Source organism: Microtus oregoni, unplaced genomic scaffold, assembly GCF_018167655.1.
Source record: "Microtus oregoni isolate MIOR12 unplaced genomic scaffold, Mior012 000013F_ref0000133, whole genome shotgun sequence".
Taxonomy (NCBI): Eukaryota; Metazoa; Chordata; class Mammalia; order Rodentia; family Cricetidae; genus Microtus; species Microtus oregoni.
This window is the reverse complement of record NW_024543072.1, coordinates 44215356-44239962: the sequence shown is the minus strand read 5'-3', so window position 1 is coordinate 44239962 and position 24607 is coordinate 44215356. Positions and strand designations below refer to the sequence as shown.

Below are 24607 nucleotides of genomic sequence, written 5' to 3'. Positions count from 1 at the left end.
ACTGAGGAAGCAGAGGCAGCCAATCTAAGAATCTATGGGGATACCTGGAAGAAGCACAAATGAGCTTATATGCACACAAGTAATTATTGGTGTAGACGTCAGTGCAGAGATGCTGTGAGCTCCTCAACAAAACACATATCCCTCAGCATCGGCAGCCTGTGCCAAAGCAGGGCACAGGAGAGGTGGGATGCATGGGTAGCATATAGAAATAGATGCACACGCTCTAGACAGGCAACAAGCACACCCACCGAGAAAAGCATGTCATGTCATCTACGTGAAAATTCTCAAGTATTCAAATACCAACCTTCTAAGCGCATGTGTAAGTAAGTATATGGGAGGATTCTCTCTCTCTCTCTCTCTCTCTCTCCCCCCTTCTCCTCTCTCTCGTCTCTCTCTCCCTCTCTCTCACACAGTTTTACTTTGTTTCTTTCACACACGTACTTTCTGTCTCTAGTAGGCATTCAGTTTCTCACACACATGCATATACTCTTACCCACGTATACACATACTTATGCACACACACACTGCCAGCAAGAGAAACTAATCTTTGTCACATAGTCAGGCATATACTTGACACTTGACTGCACCTGTCTACTCATGTAGTAATATTCCAGGTTGCTGTCATGCTCCAAAACCACATGGAGAAGCAGCCACTAACTCTTAACTCGTGTGCACGTGATCTGTGTATAGGTCACAATGGCTGTGTAAAGCAGAAAGAGCAGGAGTCCTCCTTCCCATCCCAAACGTGGGCAAACAGAGGCAAACTCTGAGGTCCTAAGTGGTTCTCTTTAAGGCTACAGAGCATGTTAGTGACAATTAGGGCTACCACTGGGACACTTGGGTTTGTGCTGCATGGCTATCCATGGCAGCCACAACTCTGCTTGCCGGAAATCAGTTGCTGAGAGGCACGCCTGAGCAAGGCACTCATCCCCCGAGATCCCTCCGAGCAGCAGTCCACACGACATGGCATATGGACAGCAACCAAGGCCCTGCTGTCATCCTACTGTGGATGTCTGCAGCACCTACTCCACCTTCATTCTGCACCGATGCTCACTGCTCAATTCCCACAGCCCCATGCCTACCCACATCTCATTCATTCCCCTCTCCTATAAATAGTTTCTACTCTGGGCCAATCATCATTCCCAATCACATCCCTCCAAAGCCTCCTCTCCCCCAAGCTTCCTCGTCTCAGTAAATAGAACCACCCACTCCTGGCGGCAGCAAGTCCTACCCATCTGCAGTTCTGGATACCTGTGTGTGTGTGATTTTAGCCAAAATTTATGAGTTCAGAGGAGCAGGGTAGAAATTACTCAGAACCAGAGAATGGTCTGAAGAGGAAGGAGTTGTTTGGTATTCCCCCATCAATTCTTAAGGACTTCTATTTTTCTCAGAGTTGCAGAAAAGGGACTTAGAAGGCAAGCCTTCTCAGCTTTGGGAATCAAATGCAAGCCAACAGTAGAGAAAGGAGACCCCACATAGAATGGTGAGCGTCACAATGGATGAGGTAGAAACTGCTCAGAAGATCCTCCCTCCCATTAAGACTTGGCCACCAAGAACTCTTCTCTCTCTGGCTTTAAGTACTGGTTGACAGGGACCAGTAGGCTCAGGATATATTTTACTTCTCAGTGGGTTCCCACTTTTCCCACGGATATGACAGGACCCCTCACACAGGTCTCCTGCATGCCTTGATTATCGTCAGGAATTCTGTGGTTCTTTTCTACTGGCTCCCTTTACAGTGCAGAGGCCTGGCTTGTGCAGGACTGTACTGAGTCCCCCAGTTCTCCCATGGAGGACAGATCCTGGCTGGACCCTGGGAGAGTGATCGTAGCTCCCCTCCATATCAGCTTCCCATTCAGTCTCAAGTCTCTTCCATTTGGACACTGTTTCTACCAAGCTACTAGAAAAGCCACTAAATTAGCTTCTGTTTTACCAAATCCAGTAATCTCTTCTCTGTCCCCATTGGGAGTGCTCCAATAGCATGCAGTACCCCTGCTTCCTCCCATGTATGCTTCTAGGACACCACGCTCCTCTGTTACTTGGCCCCCTAGCTACACTCCCTTGCCTCTTTCCCAGCTTCTCCTCTGCCAGAGAAGCGCATGCTCAGGCTCTGTCCTCAGCTCCACTCTTCCCCTGTCCCCACTCTTCCTCGGTCATCTCACCCACACTGATGGCTTAAATACCATCTAAATGCAAATGACTTCCCCCAAATCTTTATTTTAATCCCAACTTCTCTTTTATGCTCCAGACACGTGTAACCAATAGCCTATTCACACACTTGGATGCCTTAGAAACATCTTACATTCAATGTGGCCAAAATGAACTCTGGATTTCTGTTATCTCTGCGAAGTACCAACAAACGTTCCCACCTTCCATGCAGCTGTCTAGGTCCCCAAACTATAAAACTGGTGAAAATTTTTTATTTCTTCTCTTTCTGTCTTTTTTTTTATTCTTACCCCTACTGCATTTAACATTTAATCCATGAATGTATCCCACTGGCTCACATTCTAAAATCTAGACTGAGTAGAACTCTCCTCCATGGCTACTTTCCTTGTCTAACTCATCAACACCCACTTTACGCTAGCAGCAGCTGCATCTCACTGCTTCTATGCTGGGTCCTCATAACCCATTTTCTAGGGAACAGAGTGATGCTTTAAAGTGGAAACCACACGATGCTACATCCTTCCGTGTTAAGTATCCCCGTGATTTCAACTTGAATACATGCTAAATCCTTCACCTGGAGGTTAGGACCTCAGTACCGGCTGGTGCCAAGTTCACTGCTCTCCGTATCGTCTGTCCCCCTGGGTCTCTATAAGCCACACTGGACCTTGCTGGGGAACAGTTCCTTCAGCACACCATACAATTGCCTTCTGTATGTTTAGGTTTCTATTTACACAGAGAGTGCCTCTTAGATTTATCTAAGTGGTGCCCCCCCCCACCAATATTCTGATTACCTGCCCTATGGACAGTTCACCAATACAGGGGGTGCTTCCTGCGGCTGATTATTACAGGCATTGAAGACTTAGATTTAGCCCCAGAAGCCCAGGGTCAGCGTTTGGATGGCCTACTCACTCAATAGAAGGCATGTTGGGTGCAGACATCGGGCTAACCTCCTTGGCCTTCTGCAATGCATGTTTCTGGTTGAAGGCTTCTTCCTCCTCCTGTTCGTCCTAGACACAAAGCAGAGAGAGTTTATCTAGGATTGACATAAAGAGAATAGCTTCCTTCAACCCTTCCCAAGAGCCCCAAAGCCCAAGCAAGATGAGGTAAGCAAAAAAAAAAAAAAAAAAAAAAAAAAAAACAGGTGTTAAACCCTGTCATGGAGGTTCCCTGTATGGCATATGGGTTTCTAGGCAGAGATCAAAGTTCTTCACCTATATTTTTTAGGTGTTTTACAAAGAGAAAGATGGAAACTCTGTGTGTGTGTGTGTGTGTGTGTGTGATGTGATGTGTGCAATTTCCCATTGAAGGGAGAAGAAGGCATTGCATTCCCCTGGAACTGGAGTTACAAGCAGTTGTGAGCCACCCCATATGGTGCTTACAGCTAAAGCTGGGCCCTCTGGAACACTTTTTACTGCTGAGCATCTCTGCAGCATCACCTCAGCTATATTCTTGCTTGAAGCCATGACAACAAGGAAGTAAGTCCAGCTAGTTGATAGAAGTATTCTAATATACACATCTCCCTAGCCTGCGATGGTTTCCACATGCAGTATTCCACTTGAATTTTGCTGTAATATGGTGGGGCAGGTAGGCAGGCATGTCTTTTCCATCTTATATCTGCAAAAGCTGGCATTAATGGAGGTCAGTACGTCCATCAAAGCTAAACCAGCCACTAATGGAAAGATGTAGTTTTCGAAACTGGTTTTTCAAATACTAAAGCTCATATTTTCTTTTCTGTATTATAGAGATGAGGGTTTTAAGAGATGTGAGAAGAGTAGGCAACATATCATAGATGCAGGGGGAAAAGTTCAGAAAGCCTCAAGATGTTGTGTACCTTCCTAAAACCAAATTTACATTGTGCAGCAAGGATTTTTACCTATTTTGTAGATCACCCCACTGTAATTAATAACTGTCTCCTCCCAGGGAGTGGAGAATTTCATGAAAGAAAGGAATACCTCTTTGAGACTGACAGTATCTGATTTCATAGAAACTTTCCTAGAATGACCATGGCCGACGGATTACGCTGGTAGCCTTAGTGCAGGAGCTGCGATGCCCCTGAACACTCTTACATCCAAGTCCTTGAGGTTTTGGTCACATAGTTGAGGTTACACTGACACAGATCGTAGTAACAGAGGCAGAGCTTAAAAATCTAGAGTTCTACTATTTTCCTTGGTTTTGCATTCTGTAATTCTGAGAATGACCCATGTGAGTGCTTACAGAGATATGCTGATATTTTCTATATGCCACAAGAGACCCATGCTGAACCAAAGCTCAGTAAACTCAGTGAAAGTAAACCAGGCTTCCCACATGGAAGTGTGACTCTCCAACCATCTAAAAGATGGTTAGACATTCCAGAAGATGACTCTTGAATATAGTGCTTACCTTGGTCAATTCCTGGGCATTGGCCAGATTGTCCACAGCGATGGCCAAGAATACGTTCAGCAGTGTGTCTGTGGGTATGGGTTAAGGGTGGGCAGGCAAGCAAAGGAAAAAGCTTTAGCAAGTCTGAGAGGGTCTCTCCAGAACTTTTCTGCCTGAACACTGGAAACAGTGGCTTAAAATAGCAGTGGCAGGGACCAGGCAGGACAGAAACTTCCTTCTACAGGACATTATGTCTTCCCTCTTTCCACATATCGCCTCTTTCCACAGAACAAAAGCCTGAATCAAACCACCTGGAAGGGTGAGTATGGTGGGGAAACCCTCAGACAGCTGTGGCCCTGATGACTAGCAATAGGAAATAAAAGGATCACTGAGCGATGGACAGGGAGCTGAGTGTCAGTACTCATCTCGACTCTCCCTCCTGGAAGGCCGGAATCTCACTTTAGACCAAAACCAAAGAAAAGGAGACCAGCAGCTTTTTAGAAAGGGTGCTGACTTACTTCTCTTAGTCTTCTTCTTAGGCTCCCAGAGAACTCCCAGGATTCATGTGACAAATGTCACAGCATGGACACAATTCATTCTGAAGTCCACTTCCATTACATATGCTAACTCCTAAGGTCCCAATTTTCTGTGTTTGAGACCCGTATGTTGTGGAACATGAAACTAATTTAATAAACCATAAAAGGATGGATCTGGCTCCTTAGAGTAACAGGAAAATCAAGAGGCTGCCATTGTGACAAACTGGCCTTCCATTCCTGTGACTTATTAGGTAGTTTCTTCCTGTGCATTTCTCACATCTGGTTTATAGTCTGTTCCAAGCGCTGGAAGTCCTCAGGACAAAAGCCTTTCTTCTCTGTGAGGCTATAGGCAGCTGCCTCAGAATGTTCCCACTGAGCTCTATAATCCAATTCAAGGTGAGTTTCATTCCCCCAGGTACCTCATAGTTATACAAATATTCACGGTTTAGAAGATGCATTTAATGATTATTTCATTCAATGCCTACAATTAGTAAAGGAGATATCGTTCTCTTCCTTTGAAATGTGGAAACAAAATCTCCAAAAAAACAAGGGACTTTTCTGAAGACCACACATCTAGCTAACAAAGAGTGTCCAGGGGACTCAAACCCCAATCTTCCTGCTCTAGATTTTTCCACCAGTCTTGTTCCCATTGCTGTGATCCAACACCCCAACCAAAGTGGGGTTTATTTTACCTCCCAATGCCAGGTTTCAGGTCATCATAGCAGAGAAGGAGAACAGCAGTAGCTTGACATAAGCTTTAACTCGTCTCTCTCTGCACTTGACTACGAGCGGTGACTAGCAGCTCTGAGTCTCAGGTGAGTGCGCTGCCTGCCTCATGATGATGGACCACATGATACTGAGCTGTGAGCTAAAGTAAACCTTCTTCCCCTCTAAGTTGCTTTTTGCCGGGGTATTTATTTTTCCCTCAGCAATAGATAGAGCATGAGGTATAAGATTTGAATATATAGAATTTCATGGTTAGTCTTCCTTAAAAGGTTTATATTGACTTGATGTGATCTAGTATTTTCTTTTGTCTTAGGAGGTAAGGAATAGATGAACCACCACCTACATAACAAAAATGATTCAACATATAACATCAATATAATAACTACTAATACTTAATGGTATTAGTGCTCATTTTGGTACTTATATTTATTTTGAAATTGTATGACATGGTAGACTCTGCTGTTTATAAATATGTAACTATTTCACTAGTATTATGATCTGCCCACTGTTTCAGTCTACAATCATCTCAGGCCTCATATATTTTACAGAACTCATAGTATTTCCAACCATTCAGCATATAAGCATTACATGGTATTATTTGTATACTGTAGATTTAGGCAATTACATCTTTTTAATGCTTGTATTCTTCCCAGAATTAGCATACAAATTCCTGAAGATGGAAATCTTGTTTCCTTTAGTATGAGCGAGCATTGCCTATGACCTCTCACCTTACCTACCCCAGGTCTCCTACCACCACCCCATCATCTCCTCAAAGGCTGGTACAGGGAAGTAATAACACTACAGAAGAACACCATAGCAGGATACAGTTTCCAAACAAGGTGAGCACAATGAAGTAGATGGCAGACCACATGCCCGAGCTGACCCCACCCTGGGAGCGGATGCCATTGTACATCACCTCATTCCAGTCTTCCCCCGTCAGGATCTATGTGGAGCAAACAACAAGCAGGTCAAGACTCTGGCTCGGCAGAAAAGATGGGGCCAGTGTGAAGGGCAAGATACAAGGGATGGATCTTTTCCATCTATCCCTTCACTTGACTTCCTGCTAAGGTAGGAGAAAAAGCCATTTCTATAAATACTAATTTTTTTTGGGGGGGTGCTTTGAGACAGGGTTTCACTATAGCTTTGAGCTTGTCCTAAAACTAGCTCTTGTAAACCACACTGGCCTCGAATTCACAGAGAACCATCTGCCTCTGCCTTCTGAGTGCTGGGATTAAAGGTGTGTGCCACCACCACCCAGCAAATAATCATATTTTTATAAGGAAGAGAATTACAGACATTCAGCATAAAAAGAGAAGGAGAAATATTCCTGCTCATCATATTTCAGAGTCCTTCCCATGCCCAGGTTGACCAGTCTGTGGGAATTACATGGACCTGGTGGTCTGATCACTACCTGACTGTTCCCGTGGCTAACAACACATTGTTCCCAAGACAGCAGCACTATTGGAAAGGCCTCAGTGGTTTTAGGTGGGAAGCTGGGTGCTTTCAGCCTCAGAGACCGCCTAAGCAGTATTTTTCTTCAGCTGTAAGAGTCTAAAATATTACTGATGTTGAGTTTTCCTTATGACTTAAATTTTTTTTTCTCTTAATTGTCCCTACTGTTTTGAGATGGCAGGGGAAAGATATCCCATTACTTCAATAAACTGAATACAGGTCAGAAAATAGTCCAGATTTTATACTAATCACCAATGTGATGCCTGAATGTCTCAAATCTGAGGTCTTGCAGGTTTACAGGTGTGGGAAGAAGAACAACTAGTGACTGTCATAGGACCCTTTTGTTGGTGGTAACAGAGGCATAGGAGCTTAAGGAATTATTGTAATGATTTCTCAAACAGGAGGGATAATGCTCTCTTCTCAAAACAGGAGCCCTAACACTCAAGACACTGCCTTCATTACTGTGTGGCCTATGGGTCCCCAGATTGCTCTTCTGAGCTGTCAGTTGCCCTCATACCTGGAACACTGTCATGATAGCTGCAGGGAAGGTGTCAAAATTAGCTGAAGGAGTCCCATCATTAAAGTTAAACCTGAAAAGGAAATTCAGGGAGAATAAAGACATCATTTACCAAGTTTCCCAGTCCCAAGATTAAAGTTTTCATCACTTCTTTTCTCCTCATCTCCCCCACCCACAGCTCTCCATCCCGTGTGCTCTATGAAGATGGTAACCCCATTTCTGAAAAAAAAAATGATGAGGTTTCAAAGGTACAAGTCATAAGACAGAGTTTGGGCTGGTTGGCAGTTATGAGGCTCCATCCTGATCATTTCATGGAGAGCTTCCAAAGGTTAGGCCCTCCAACAGAAACCCTTTTCAGTATATGTAATAACAGCAGAGACATTTGCTTCTCATGTGCATCCACAGACTATTCAGACCAAGAGCAAACAGGACGCTGACACACCAAATCAGTCACCTTGGTACTTGCAGGCCTAAGACTACTCAGAGCTTCCTTTGGGTGGAAAGCCCCCCTGGCCCTTACCTGCCTCCAAAGAGCTGCATTCCTAGGAGAGCGAAGACAACGATGAAGAGGAAGAGGAGGAAGAGCAAGCTGATGATAGACTTCATGGAGCTCATCAAGGAGACAACCAGATTCCTGAGGGATGCCCAATACCTGGGGAATCCAGACAAGGTTACAGCTGTTGACACAGTACCAAGTCATCCCCAAGGCTAGCTTGCCATCACCCTACAAGTCTGAGATAAACTGTCTTCAAGTATCAGGAAGATGCAGTGGTAGCAGCATGATCCTCCCCTAGGAAATGTGTCATTCAATGTCTTGTCACTGACAGTTTTCTAGTTTGGTCTTTAGAGAAGGGAGAGCTGAAGGATGTACGAGATGGAGCAGGAAGGGGGAAGCAAGGAAGAGAAGTGAATAAGAGTTCCGTTCTCAAAGGTGGTGGGAGGAGTCCAGATGTCATCACTTACTTGGTTATTTTAAATATCCTTAGGAGTCGGAGAGCTCGTAAGACACTGATTCCAAAAGATGTACCAGGTCTGAATATTGCCCAGACCACCTCAAAGATGCTGCCCACTGTCACCTATCAGATAAACACAGCCACAGTGAGAAGAATGAGAGAGAAGACAGGAGCATCTTGGTACTTAGTCCATTGTTATCAACTCTCATTGGGCTCTGGGGAAATTGAGAATCTCTCTCCTCAGACAGTCCTAACTCTAATCAAATGATACACTTGAGAAGCTACCAAAGAAAACCATACTGTGGCACCCACACCCCACTGTTGCCCCCTCCTTCCTAATTTTAAACTGGCTCATTCGGCATTGGTTTACTGATTTGACCTTCATGAAATTACAATACATAGTCACCGCTTTTGCACAAACTTGATAGCAATGGATGTTCCTGCTTCATATCACCTTATAAACACAGGAAAAGGAGAGGTACTCACATCATAGGAACCAGTGTGAGTTAGTCAAGGCTGTGTTCCTATCAAAATACCAGAAAGGGTCCACATTCTCTCATCATTCTAGACTGCAACTTGGCTGAGAACATTTCTGTGCTGTTGTGTTAAATACCTTTCCATGTAAATCCTCAATGTAATAATATCTGTGCTGACATAGGGTATGATTGCTATAGGAAGTCATAATTGCAATTACCATTTCAAGATTGTTGTTGCTTGTGGGAATTGGAGTAGAATCCAGGGCCTTCTTTGCACATGCTAGGCTAATGGTCTATCAACACCACAGCCTCAACTTCTGCTTTTCTGAAATTAGTTTTATTATTGTAAGTTATGTGTAGGTGTAGGTACGCATGTGAGTGCAGGTGACCCAAAAGCTAGAATCATAGGCTCCCCCTGGAGCTGGAGCTCTAAGTGATTGTGAGTTGTCTGACATGTGGTACACACCTAACTGGAGGTCCTTGTTAGGACAGTAAGCACACTTAACTGCTAAGCCATCCCTCACCTTCCCAACTTTTGCTTTGTGAAACAGGGGTTCACTCTATAGCCCAGGTCACCTTGTAATTTCCTACATAGCTTAGGTCGGCCTCACACTTGTTAGTCTTTGACTTCAGCATCCCGAGTATTTGGGCATGTGGCTAGCTTTGAGTTACTTTGTGATTATACACTATGGAATGTTGACTGTGTTGTAGACATTGTCCTGGGGGAAATAATGAAAATGCATCTTCAAAGCAATGCTGAGAGTGTGTCTATGAGAAGAGCAAGGTTAAAACAGTCTCTCACCAGCTATCATGCTTGGGAGTTGCCTGTACTCAGAACTGTATGTTCTTGGTGAAAATCTAGATTGGCAAGTGCTCAGAACTGTTCATCAGCTGACTGGAGCTTTGGCAGAAAAGGGAATGGGTTTGGCAGAAAGAGAGGTGGCTCAGAAACCTAAGGTCCTGCTTCTCTGTTCCAATGTAAATCAGGTATGTGAACCAAGCATTGCGGTGTCTATCACCTTATGCATAGAGGGCAGGCTAATCCCTAACACTTCATACCTTGAACAGGACTCCTGTAAGCAGTTCAGGAAATAAATGTGCATGAATGTACCTTGAACGCTACTAACAAGACACACACCTAAATGTTATACCGAAGGCAAGCAGCTAGACGGAATGTTCTGCAAGGAGTCATGCTAATACAAGGGTGTGTGAGTTCACATGAGGGCATACCTAGACATTTATGTTCATTTTCGAAAATAAACAAATGTATAACCTCTTCCTTCTAATGCCACCTCTAGAATTAAGTCCTTTGTCCTGCTCTCCCAGACTTCACCCAAGATAATAAGTGGTTCAAAATTCTGGCTATGTGTAGCTTTGTAAAATCTCATTGAGCTATATAGTTAAATGTACACTTTAGGATATGTGTTCCACATCAATAGAAACATTAAAACTCAAAGAGGGCTTTAAAAAAAACCAAACAAATCTTTGGCTGGCAAGGATCCATTCACTTTTGAACTCCCTTTATCTCATCATACACATGTTCCTTTTACGATTTTGACTTCAGTGGCTCGTGCCGAGTGACAGGCCAAGCTGCTTATCTAAAACCGGGGCCTATCAACATGAAACAGAAGGACATGCAGGCTTCCGAGGACTTACCCCAAAATCAAAGCAGTTGAATGAGGAATGAAAATAAAGGCGTGGCCCCATGCCATACATCTTCAGGGACATCTCCAACAGAAAAAGTCCCAGAAACAAAAATTCTGCATAGTCTGAAAATAGTAAAAACAGAATCATTTGTCCCAGAGATGGTGTGAGCTCTTCTGCCCATCACCTGACACACACCCCTTGTAGAGAAGCCCCCAGATCTCAGTATGTAAGGAGATAGCATCGGGCAAAGCCTATTTTCTGAGCATTCTGCTCTGGGATGAGCCCCAGCCCAACCAATGGTTGCCGTTTAGCAATATGAGAAAGGTTACCATTAGCCTTCTAGTAGAGGGTGGCCCTCAGAGAAGAAAGGTCTGTGCTGTGACCTGAATGAAGAAGCTAGGTACCCTCATCTATATATCACAGTCTCCTGGCCATCACTGACACCCAGAGGCAATCATGTCCACACATTTACGTTCCTTTTTTTGATCCATTTGATGTGTTTGTTGTTCTCTGGACTTTATCTCTAGCTCTCAGTAATTCAAATTCTTTATACCACTGAATCCCCATAAGAAACTTCTAGGACCCAAGATACGACACTGCTGTGAGATGCCTTTCTGTATACTGTGAATATGTTTTATTACCATTGGTTAATAAAGAAGTCAAGTTGGCCACTAATCAGACAGAATAGAGCCAGGTGGGAAACCCAAGGAGAGATACAGGGAGTAGAAAGATGGAGTCAGAGAGATGCCAGCAGCCATCTGGGAAGAAAGATGTGAGGTAACAAGCCATGGGCTCATGGTAAAATATAAACTAATAGAAATGGGCTAATTCCATTGTAAGAGCTAGTTAATAATAAGCCTGAGTAAATAGGCCAAATAGTTTGTAATTAATATCAAGCTTCTGAGTGGTTATTTTAAAAGAACCTTGGGATTGGGCGGTACAGGAGAAAAAAGCAAAGCTCCGTTTATACAACACTCATGTGTTAACTCATCAGCAGTATTTACCCCTGCAGATAATAAAGGCCAGGAGCAGTTGTTTGATAATCCATTCCCGCCTTGCTGCAGCTTTGGCTTCCTTCAGTGTATACAGTCAGCATGCCTTAGGTCCTTTCAATCATTTTTACATAAAACCAAACCCCTCACTTGAGGGGATAGCAATTGCTATTCACTTACAGAGGAGGTGAGTGAGCCACTGGGGTTGGTTGTGATGAACAATGGCCACACAGGCAGTATTGAGAGCCACAACACTCAAGACGATCCAGTAAAACACTTGGGATTTGACCATGTGCCGGATAGAGATACGCAGAAGCCGTTCCTTGTGCCGGAAATAGGAGGCTCCATCTACCTTTGTGCTCTTGATACTGGCTCTGGCAAGAGGTGTGCCTAAGGAAGGGAAATGAAGAGGAATAAGACTACAAAATATCCCAGGCCTACCTTCAATGATCAGATGGCATCCACAGGGAAAGTTGGACAGCTTGAGTACCAGGACAAGGTGACCGGCACATTGCAGACCTGGGCAACCCCTATGTTATGGGCTAAGTAATCTCCACAGGGAGGGACCCTGCTTTTCCTCTCCAGGCACTCTCAAGTCCTAGGAAACTGAAAGATTCCCAAGCAGGACACCAGGTAGACACCCAGCATCTCGAGTCCTAACAGGATCGGGAATGTATCTGTAAGAGACTGGGCTTCTCTCTTCCCTTTCCCTTTCAATATGCTTCAGACACCGGAATCCTCCTGCTGCTTTGTCATATTTCTGTCACGGGCAACATAAAGCAGCAATGGGCTTTGTAAGTCTCTTCTGCTTTTTAGGATGGAGTGAGAGATCCTGCCCTTTTTCTGGGGAGGAAGAAACCTGTCAAGAACCAGAATCTGAAAGAGAACCTAGGATTGAACTGTAGTCATATCAGTGGATTGTGAAAAGGAATTAGTTTAAGTTTCACAAGATGGAAGTAGAATGGTGCTACTCTGTTAAGCAAATGGCTTCAAGTTCTCCCGTGTGGGTCACTAGAAGAAATAGGTCCTGAGGATCCTTGAAAAATATGGGTTGAGTATCCCTTATCCAAAATAGATGGACGAGACACAGTTCAGATATCAGATTATATGATAAAGTATCTTGGAAGAGGGATCCATGTCTACAGATAAAATCCATTTATGCTTCAGATATCTCTTATATGCATAGGCTGAAGGTAGCTTTATACAGTATTTTAAATAATTTTGTGAGATAAACCAGTTTCACAGTGTGGAATTTTCCACTTGTGGTGCCACAGCATTGTTAAAAAAAAAAACATTGTCTAATTCTAGCACAGCTCAGATTTGGGGTTTTTAGATTAGGGATACTCAACCTGTATCCCAACGTGGGTTCTCACTGTCACACCCAGGAGAGAAAGGATACATCTGCAAATGAGATCCACCTGTCACACTTGAAGAACCCTAAGCCCCGAGTTTCATGTACACAGCATCCCCTGGTCCTTTCGTCTTTTCTGCAAACCATTGGCATCTAGGTTAGATTCCCATGCCTTCCCTTAATTACATCCCTACATTCGGGATCCTTTGGGTTCTTTTTGCTCCTTGTGGGTTCTTCTCAAAAGACAGGATCTTCATTTTCATGGGAGCTCCAGAGAAGTAAAAGAAGATCTAACTGGATCACTCACCCACAGAAGAGATATCAACGCAGTGCTCATCGCTGGAGTCTCGGGTCATGGCCTCCGTCCGGCTCCTTTTGATGGTTGCCCTTCGAAGCACTACGCCAGGGAAGGGGAAGGCCAGTGAGAGGCCATAAGTACACCCAGATCATCCTGGACAAAACTTTGAGGGCTGTGGGCTGAGAGGCCTTGTGCAAGGGCCCTGTGACACAGGTGTTGGCCTTTAATACCGGAACCAGGGCGAGAGGAGTCTGAAGTCTACAGAATGGCGGGCAATGCTGGGCTTGCCAGCATCCGCGGATGCTCATAGGTTTTGAATCCTGGTTGGAGTTTATCTAAGTCTAAATGCAGTAGGTAAACAGACACTCCGTATCTACGTGTTCTGGCTCTTCATAAGCAATGGCACTTCCCGGTACTGAAACTGGACCCAAGATGATCCCCATACATTTTAAAAGAAGATCCCTTCATAGACCATGAGTTGTATAATGGTCTTTTCATTGAACTCTATCAATCACATGCCCTGGAACAATGCAATACTTGGGCTTCATTTCCATCACTTTAAAAGGCATTTAAATCTGTGACTCAATTCTCATCGTTTTAAAGCATGAGGGATTTTATTATGGAGAGACTTGTGTTTCAAATCCCAGTGCGGCCCCCCTCTTCTTTCTTTCTCCTCTTTGATGGAGAGAGAGTGCCACCGCCTAAGAGGGCTAACGCCAACGAAGCACAGCTCAGCGAGCCTCCTTACCTTCCAAGGCTGATGTTCCAGCGTTTTTATTTTCTTCAGCAAGCATGACTTCCTCTGTATGGGAACAAATGGTTTAGTAAATTATCTGTAAATGCCAAATTATTGTACAAAATGAAAACCCCTCAGGGACAGTTCTGACTTAAGGCAACACGGCGAGAATAAAAACAGTTCAGAGCTCATTGTGGGCACCAACATAGAGAGAAATGGGGCCTCACCAGGGAGACAGGCTGCTCAGAACAAGGAGGAGGCTGTGTGGTGAGGGGCTTATGAGGGGCGCTGACGAAGTGCACACTACTGCAACAGATGCCCAGTGGCGGAGGAGGGAGAGGTATTGTTAAAACCCCCTAAGTTTGTGAGGGAAAACGTTCTATTTCTGTTTTTTTCTACCCTGGTTTCTTTCTTTGCTAACCCCTGAGAAAGTACTTCCTTCTTCCTCTCTTCCAGGCCACACCATCTGTCTCCCCATTTAGGAAGTGAGGCCATGTTTTGACTTTTACATGTTCACTACTCTGAGGCAGAGCCCAAGGGTCCCTGGAGCAAAGGCAGGGTTTAAGGTGTGCCTTTTTTGTGTCCCCACCAACTCAGCCCTCTTGGTTGAGCAGTGCTTGAGCTAAGGAAGTGTGGGGCAGTCTGAATCGGCCCCTGTGGTATAATAAGAAAATTATAGGTACACACACACATTTTTATCTCTGGTTCCTGCCACAGAGCTGTCTTTTGTATGCTAATGAGATGAGTCAGAGCAGGAAAGGGCCCTGGATAACCTGGATAATTTAGGGATAGGAGCTGGTAGCCAAAAAAAAAAAAAAAAAAAAAAAAAAAAACCCTCAATGACATGATCAGATAGGTAAAATTCTTATACTCAACAATTTCTACCTTTGAGGAAGAGAAGAGAGCCTGGAGTCACAGTGCTATTACCAATGACCAATAATTTAACCCACACATCCATGTAAGGAAATCTCTACACACTTCCCAGACAATGGAGAGTTTCTGGGTCAGTGAACACTTCTGTGAGCTTGTGGGCTGCTGAGCCTCATCCTATACATTATCCTGTGCATCCATAGCCTATACCGTTTATGCGCTGCATCCTTTATAATAAGCAGTAAAGAGCTTTTTCTTGATGTCCAGAAGTTATTCTTTAAAAAAAATAATAATCACTGAATTGATAAGAGGAAGGGATTATAAGAATTTCCAAATGTATATTTGGACAGGCAGAATCAGGGCCCATCTGAGATCCCACTCCCTGGTTTCTAAAGTTGGATAGCCTAATAGGACTAAGGCTTTAACCTGTAGGGTGTGTGCTACTTTCAGGTGATGTTTAGTGTCAGAACCAATTCTTGAATGCACAGCGGGTGCCAGCGAATTAAGGACCTGTTGGTTCCAGAACATGCACTCTTTTGTTGGTATGTGAAAAGATACCACATGGTTCCTGGAACTGCTTCTCCCAGGCTCCCTCTCTTCAGAAGCAGTCCTGTACTTCAGTGAGCTGTCACCAACTGATAAATATTATTTCTACTAAGACTTATGAGTAAACTTCACCAGAAACCTCTTCAAAAGGTAAAAAAAAAAAAAAAAAGCCCCTCTGTCCTGTGTCTGATGAGTTCCAAGGTGTCCCTCTAAGAGTGATAGGGTTAAGTTTTGAGCTCAACCCTACTATAGCCCATAGACACTTTGACAACCATTTCCAAAGAACCAGGCTGTTGGACAAAAGCTTGCAGCAGACCTTACTAAGCAATGCTTTAATTGAAGCACTTATAACAAGTAGACAAGCACTTGTAGGCAGGTAGAAAAGGGTAAAGCTATTAGTGTAATTCTAACCTACATATAAAATTGAGAGCGTATAGAATATGTTTCCCAGGGAACATTTTGAGGTCTGGGCACTACCATGCAGGATAGCCATTACAGCACATTCTGAATGTTTATCAAGTATAGCCTCTGGTGAAATTCCACATTAGCAGATAAAGTGTCACAGATGGGGTGCTCCTTCATACAGATATACATGGTTTTTGAGACACTTCAGAGCACATTTGTAGGGTACCACTATAAAATCAAGTCCTTGATAAACTATCTCATAGCAAACTTAATTACCTTACCCGGAAGTCACTTTTGCTACGCACAGTGCCTGGCTTTGAAATGGTCAGATCTGAGAGCTCCCTGGGCAGATGGAAGACGTGGAGGGCTGCTGAGGACTTCTGAGAAACACTTCAAGGGCTCTGGATGTGCTCAAACCACCCTGCCCCCACCAATGCCTTTTGCCAAGTCCGCTTTCTAACTTGAGTCTTTCCAGGGAAATGTAACCCATATGTCTCTGATTCACTCTCGCTCCACTTGCAAAGGGAAGGGCCAGGAAGCACAATTTGACTTTTCAGTGCTTCTTTTTTTTTTTTCCTTAGATGGGGGAAGAGAACTGGCTACTGGGAGAAAGGGAACATCGGGATTTTTCGAGGATTAGAAAAGCGCACTGCAAAAGAGCAGCATTCCATGGCACCCGACACTGGGTGGGGTCATGATCGGGTCCGGGAAAAGTCATTCCTGGGTTTGCTGCCAGCTCACTCAGCAGTTTGTCAGATGGCTCCACCGCTGAGGATGCCAAGGACAGTTGGAAACTTCAAGCTGGCTGTCTGGCCTGGAGGCAGTTCAGCTTGCCTTCCCATGGGCAGGCAGACTTACTTACCATTCTGGGAAGAGGGAGGAGAGATTTATGTTTCCCTCACCCCTACTCAATAGGCTTGGAGGAGAAGGGGTTGCAATGGACACACAATTGACAGCATAGCTCCTGCCTCCAGGGAGGACAGGAAATGTGAATGTCTAAATCAGGGAGTATGTGGTCTGGGTGTTAATCCTATATATCCCTTCTCAGCCCTCATAGACAATAAAAAATTCACTCCTGAGCTTAAAGAGGGCTTTGGGATGTTGGTGGTCACACTAAGTGTAACTGCATCATTGCAAGTCCCTATGGAAGAATGGGGCTCCTAGAATTAGCATCAAATTATGGTTCTTATTGTCCCATTGTGACTTCACACTTATTGTTGGCTTTCTATCAGGAACAGAAAAGATGCTGACTGTCGTGTGCAAGATTTTCTTTAATTATTCAATAAAAATCACTCTTTGCTCTGGAGGAAAAATGAAGACATATAACACCGATTCAATCCAGTCTTTAAAATAATAACAAAAGCAAACGCTTCCTTTTTATTGTTAGGTACTAGGTGATGGATATCTCTCATTAGCACCTGAGCCACCTCAACTCTGGTGACTCTGCACCAATGCCATCATGGTGGGTCTAGACCCGTTCCTATAGCTGGGCCCTAATGATTTCCATGTGTGAGCAGTGAAGATGGCTCAGGTACCAGGCGGCTGAAACACCTGCCTTCAACTCCTATCTCCTGCCTGAACAGCTGCAGGGATCTGCACCCTCATCTCTTCCATACCTCTGGCCCTGTCCTCTGTGGTCTAACTCCAGTGCTGCAAACATAATTTCCCTTTAAGATTCCAAGTCACGGCACCTCTACTCACTGGGAAAAGTCCTGTGGCCCAGCAGGTTACACACGGAACTGCTGTGACTGCCTTCACACTGTCTCTCGCCACTCCTGCCCTGTTCTCTTCCCCTCTGTAGCAGAGCAGCAGCGGCCAATCCCTTCGGGAGGACTTGGAGTTATGAGTCTCCTCCCCCAGCTCTTCCCAAGGCCAACTGCTTATCTTCTCCAAGTCTCTACACAGACGAGTTCACGCTGAACCCTTTTGTGGGAAACTGGAGCACAAACCTCCAACACAGCTCTGCTTGATCTGCTTCCCCCACTGTACTCATCACCTTCTTGTGAGTTGGTAGTTATTTTGTTTATCGCTTGCTTCCCAACTGCAGAAAGATGAGTTCCAGGAGACATGAGCTTTGGAGGCATGGTAGGCTATCTGGCTCAGCTCTGTACTCTGAGTTCTGGCACTAAGTAGGCACTCAATCTTTATTTGCTGAATCCACGGATTATCAGTCCTAAGGTGGGGCAAAGCATCAAATATCACCAGACCAACTTGTTCTCCTTTACTGAGTTCAGCTTGATAACACTTCCTGTGGAAGGTATTTAGTTGAGAAGAGGGTCAGACCCTAGAAGATCTCCAAATAGAAGGGGAGCCTAAACCCTCACAGGGCTCTCAGCAATTCTCTCTGCTCTAGTTTAGGTTGCCCACTGCATGGGAGTCTTAGATGTACTGGGCAGGGCTAGTCAGCTATGCATGGGCAGTTACCCACCAGTGCCCTAATGCCAGGCTTTAGCTGCTCTGTCTCTCCAGGCACAGTAGCCATTCAATTTTCTCTTCCCTTATGCAGTCCTTACCTGCTTTGTCTATCCAGGCACGGTAGCCATTCAGCTCTCTCTCAATCTGTTGCTGGCGCCGCAGCTTCATGAATGCTCTCCGGTTCTCCACCCTCTCTCTTTCTTTGGCAAATTCCCTGTGGACAACAAGAACAGTCCCCTGAGTTCGCACAATGCCATGATGAAGAGAAAGAGGGAAGCAAGAGTGAGTATTTGATAGCTTCTAGTTACCCTATTTCTACTTTCTTTTTACCCAAGCTGCAAGATGATCTCCCTCTAGTGTTCTACAGAAGGGAGCTGCATTCCACCTCAGGCAGAGGCCTCCACATCCTTTACCCTGCTTGCTCTATGCTGAAAAGAGTTTAACTATTTGGCAATCTGCTTCAGAATGGTTCGTGTCTTTAGCCACAATGGCATCCTTGACCCTCTCAAAGGCACTTCTCTCCTTCATGCTTTTGGTAAGTGACTAAAGTATATTTGCCAGTGAGTGTACGCTAGCCCAGGCCCACTAGCTCATCTAATCCCCACAAGGTGCTAATACAATACTGTTAACATTCCCATCTGTAGAGGAGACAATTTGGTGTGGGAAGTCCTTCGATGTTTTGCTTTTATTGGTTAATAAACAAAGCTGTTTTGGCCAGTGGCTTAGCAGAAGTTCCAAGCAGATAGAGGAAGAGAGAGTAGGTAGAATGAGCGAGAAGCCATATAGCCCCTCTGGAGGCAGATGCCGGGGATGGAACTTTACCCAGTAAACCACAGCCGTGTAGTGATAGATGGGTTAATGGAGATGGGTTAGTTTAGGATGTAACAGCTAGCTAAAAATACGCTTATGCTATTGGCCAAACAGTATTGCAAATAATACAGTTTCTGTGTGGTTGCTTCAGTTCTGGGTGGCCAGGAATGAATGAGAAACCTCCATTTACAGCAATTAAGGCTTAAGTATCAAAATAACTTGCAAGGATGCAAAGTCAAACCATGTTGCCATGGTGTCCAGTATATCGTGGTGTTAATAGGGAATGACACTGAAGGCCAATAACACTTATAACATGAAGGACTAAAGGGCTGCTGATGGCTGGTGTCCATTTTATTTAGTGGACAACTTATTTAATAAATAAGAAAGGAAGAAACAACAAGACAGAACCTGGCTCTCAGAAAGAGACAGTGGGAAGGTGAGTAAGGCAGAGGGAGGTAAGAGTGAGGAAAGCTGAAGAGAAAGGTCAAGAGTAAAGGAAGAGCCGGTGACAGGGAGAGGAACAAAGCATGTTTTAAAAAGGCTAAATCTTAAGAGGTTGGGAGAGAGCTTAGTTGGTAAAGTTCTTGGTGCACAAGCATGAGGCCCCATAGCTTGAATCCTAGGACCCATGCCAAAAAATCCAGGCCTGGTGACATGCATTTGTAACCTCAGGAAGAGGGGAATGGAGAAATCTAGCTGTCGTCAGGAAGATCCTTAGGCCTCACTGGCTAACTAGCCTAGTTCAATGTCAGGTCTGGTTTCAAGCAATTAAAGTAGATGGCTCCTGAGTACTAATGCCCAAGGTTTATCTCTGATTTCCATGTGCATGCACACACACAGACACAAAGTCTTAAGCTCCATAAAGAGGAGGGGGAAGATAAGAAGGAGACAGAAGAAAAGGAAGGAAAGAGCAGTAGATGGATAGTACTCAGAGTTCCTTGGTAGAGAAAATCCAATGGGTTATCAGATGGGAAAGAACCAGTCACCTGCTATTGGGCTTCTCCAGAAACGACCTGTACCAATGCCTCCTAACTATCATGCTCCCAGGCCAACCACCCCTTGCTAATGTAGTGGCATAGGAGCACAGTTGGAAGCTAACCATATCCAGACAGAAAGGTAGAACAGCCGCTGTTTGAGTCCCGCCTGCTGATCCCTAAAGTCGGTGGAAGAAGAAAGGAGTAAGGGACTGAGGGAAATAACCCAGTTGCAGCAGAGGGGATGAGACGATGGTGTAACAGGATACAGACAGATGCCTGCTCACGCTTTGCTTGGACTTTCTGCATACAACCCAATAGCAATGGTTGCTGTCAAGTTGAAGATATGGGGACAAGGCATATGCATGGTTGAAGACACAATGAGTCACTAAAGGTACTATGAAGGGAGAAGTAAAAGTAAAGAGTGACCCAAGGTAGGGAGGGTCTAGGTAGTGGAACTCAAGCCCGGGGATGCTTCCTGTCATCTTCTTTTCTGGATTTCAACAGTTAAGAAGTAATAGTGGCCTGGGTAATTCATAGCTTCACTACTCACCAACATTCTTACCTGTGGTTCTTTGATTCATCCCTCCTGACTTATTAGTGTCATTGTTCTGTTGGTTATACTATCAAAATAGTACTTGAACCCACCTTCCCTTCCTTCCTCACTGCCTTAACCGTGGACCCCATCTTCTCTGCCTGGACCATTGAAATGGTACCTACTTTGTTTCTTAACTAACTATGCGTCTTCCTTCATTTCATATATTTTGTGCTATTACTCATCTTTTTAAAGGATCATTGTCATCTTAAACTTCCAAACCCCAAGTAAGAACCATGATAAATAACATTTATCTTTTTCTTCATCAAGTCCCTTCCTACATGTTGCTCATTCAATCTCTACAGCTATTCTGAAAAGGCAATAAAATAGGAATTTTCATTTCCAATGTAAAAGTTAAGTCATTTGATCTATTCTAAGACATGGAGCTGATATAAGCACCCAGGCCTAGTTGCTCAAAGAGCTCAAGTCCTTCCATGGTCCACCACTTAGCTGGCTATAGCCAACCCGTGTTTCTTCCCATTTCATATTTTCATATATACTTATGTCTTGAATTTCCAACAAGCTCTGGGCACTGGGCTAGGAAAAATTTACCCCGAGGGAGTATTTTGAATAAGATCATGACAAAGAAGAATCTCAGTAGGGTCCGACCAAAGGGACAGGAAAATCCTTGAGTATGTAGGGCAAGCAGTACAAGTGTTTCTATTATCTGACTCAGAAAATTGAATCTGAAGGGTGTCAAGTAGCTCTCTGAAATAGCAAGAGTCCAAGGCCAGAGAACCACAGGAAGAAACCGTAACTCTAAATCCCACCTTCTTTCTATTCCATGTTGAACTCACTTACTATAGCCCAGGCTGGCTTCAAACTCACTAATATAGCCAAGGCTGGCCTTAAATTCCCAATCCACCTTCTTTAATCTAAGGAGAGTTCTGGTTTATAGTAGCAGAAGGGTGTCCAGTTCTTTGGAAGTCTCCTGACACACGCCTAGGTTTAGGAGATGCCCATAGATAATCAGTTCCATCCAGTGTTTCTGTACCCATGGTGTCACAGAGCTCTAATGTGCTCTGTTTAGTCTCTAGAATTCCACACCAGAATAAAATACATCAGCATGGGATGCAGCAGAATCACCACCAGGTCTGTTCTCAGAGCAAAGGATTCTGGGAGCATTTGCTACTAGTGGACAGGGAGGGGACTTCTCGGTTTCCTCATCAGTCAGAACTGACATTAGAAGGAACCACAAGGGGCCGGGAAGAGTGTTTACTTGCAAGCATGAGGACCTGAATCCAAACTTCAGAGCCCACCACAAACAGAGCCAGATGTAATGGCTCATACTTGTAATCCCAGTCAAAAGGAAGATCCTTGGGCTGGCCAGTCAGTCTAGTCCAGTGGTTCTCATGGGGGGGCGGTGGTCATGACCCTTTGGGGGTTGAGCAACCCTTTCATAGTGGTTGCATATCAAATATTTGCATCATGATTCATAACAATAGCAAAATTACAGTTATGACTTAAGCAACCAAAGTAATTTTATGATTGGGGACCACTCCTACATGAGGAATTGGCTTAAAATGTAACAGCATTAGGAAGGTTGGGAGCTACTGATGTAGGCTAACTGTTGAGGCCTTGGCCAATGAGAGACTGTCTCAAAAAAACAAACGGCAGAAGTCAAATGGCTCCTGAGGAATGATAACATTCCTTTGTCCTCTACACACACACACACACACACACACACACACACACACACAGTGTTTCCAAGCAGAAGCTGTAACAAGTGTGCTCTAGGAACAGTGATCTGTAAAAAGACAGTATAGTCACAAAAACCTGAATTGGGCTTCCATGTTGAAATTTTCCTTTTCCTATCCTTGTGATTCATAATGTTGGACAGACCCTCTTCTCACTCAAGTCCCCAGGAAGGATCATATGCAGGTTCCCTTAGGACACAACAGCCTGGAAGAAGGTGAACTTGGATTTGGCTGACCCTCCATTCTGCTCTCTGTGTGTGTATGCTAAGTTCATATTCTCAAATTTCACTTATGGGACTGAAGAAGCCCGATTTTGCATCATGTGGTAAAGAACTCCTCCTTCCTTGTTATTGGATTTATGTTTGTTTTCTAGTACTTTCCATGTGAGCCATATATTGTTAAAAACCAACTCTAATATACAGTCAATTCTAGATTTTCCCAATAAGATAAAGTAGAAGTATTGCATGGATAATCTCAGACAAGGAAGGATGCCCTAACATGCATCACACATGCCTGAAGGGGTAGAAAGAAAACAGAGTTCATTTGCAAATCATTCTTATATATATATATGAAGGCTGATTTCTACTTTGTGAATTTGTTGAGCTATAAGGAGCTATTGTCATAGGTAATTCACAATGTAGCTGATTTCTGTATTAATAAAGTGACTAGTGCTAGTCCATCAGGAGATGATAGAACGGGCTTTGGCCAACCACAAATCTAGGATTTATCATAATGTTTGCTGAGTCTTAGGGACTTGAATTGGGGGCCATTAACTTGCTTTAATCCATGCTATGCCACCTCGGCATCTCAGAATACCTGGAAGGCGGTCGCTCCACTTGTCTACTGACTAAATGTTCTGGAAAGCCTGCTGTAAAACTCTCTGGGGGAAGATACTGGCTCTTGGCTTATCCCCTAGCTCCAGAGCGCTGCTCCTGATTCAGTGCATACAGGGAGCTTTGTTTACTGGTGCAGAGGCTCTTCCTGCTGTCATGGCAACCCGAAAGGAAGACAAAGCCTGCCAGGATGGACTGACCTGTATGACTCAAAGATCTGTTTACCCACACTTCTGTACACACTTGCATGCCTCATCACACACACATTGGCACAGACAGACAAGCTCACACCAGCACCCTGAGGCATATGCAGATAGACTTTGCGCAGCACACAAATGCCACGTGATCACATTCCCGTTAATCTTCAGAGTCCATGATTTCATCAGGTTTGGTTACCCACAAGGGAACCTTGCCAATATTCTTCTATGATCCTTGTCTTAGTAAGGAGGGATTTAGGTTAGACACCAAGAAAAACATCTTCAACCTTAACATTCTGAAACAAAGACAGCAGTCAGGGGAGTCAGGCTGGCTACTGAGGGTGGGCCTTGCTTTAACCGCAGCTGTGTTGGAAAGCAGATGGGGTAAGACTTTTCACCATTATGTTTTCAGTCTATGAAGTCTGGGAACCTTTCTTCCACTTTCCAGAGAAGCAAACATAGCCCCAGAGAAGGCAAACACTTTCCTGAAGGTCACACAGTTCAGTAACATTATAGTTATTTATGTCTTAGCCCTTGACTCATTCCAAGAAGGATTTAAGGAGATTTATCTTGTCAATAAAAGATGGCTAAAACAGAACCTGGCCTTCAAAATCCCATCTAGTGTTGACTCTCATAAGCAGGGTTAGTGTGCAGGTGCAAATGTTCAGACATATTGTGTCATCCATACTCAAAACCAGGCACTTTGGGAGGCTCCTCCTAGGAGCAGAAATTCTTCTCCAGATTGGTTAGGGCAAGTGATTGGCATTACATGACATGATGTACTCAGCCTCTGCCCCTCTGCGCTATATCCATGACAATGAATGAATGACCACAGGTCTCTCAGATCAGGATATCAAGCAATCAAGACATGAGAAAGAAATGTAGCCCAGCCTAATTTTCCTCTTCAGATAAACTAAAGCAGAGAGAATGGCACTGGCTTGTCAGCCCAAGGTCTGCAACAAGTGGAGGCTGACCTATAGGAACTTAAAGAATAACACAGGTCTGGCCATTCACATAAAGGGGATAATGAATGTGTGGAACTATGTTTCCTGCTTTGCTTTTC

General features: G+C 44.3%; 1 protein-coding gene across 7 annotated transcripts in view; it reads right to left on the bottom strand.

Annotated features, from left to right (window-relative positions):
* Positions 1–24607, bottom strand: part of Cacna1e (calcium voltage-gated channel subunit alpha1 E) — a 470517-nt gene that overhangs the window by 70366 nt on the left and 375544 nt on the right. For 6 of the 7 annotated variants that reach the window (XM_041662539.1, XM_041662538.1, XM_041662542.1 and 3 more), the window contains exons 10-20: positions 18537–18652; positions 14215–14268; positions 13476–13565; positions 11998–12207; positions 10835–10947; positions 8713–8825; positions 8270–8401; positions 7750–7822; positions 6606–6723; positions 4540–4607; positions 3070–3167 (exon numbers count right to left, since the gene is read on the bottom strand). In XM_041662539.1, coding sequence (XP_041518473.1) covers positions 3070–3167; positions 4540–4607; positions 6606–6723; positions 7750–7822; positions 8270–8401; positions 8713–8825; positions 10835–10947; positions 11998–12207; positions 13476–13565; positions 14215–14268; positions 18537–18652 — 1185 coding nt within the window. The remainder of the gene's footprint in view (positions 1–3069; positions 3168–4539; positions 4608–6605; positions 6724–7749; positions 7823–8269; positions 8402–8712; positions 8826–10834; positions 10948–11997; positions 12208–13475; positions 13566–14214; positions 14269–18536; positions 18653–24607) is intronic. The other variant, XM_041662541.1, reaches the window with a different exon arrangement.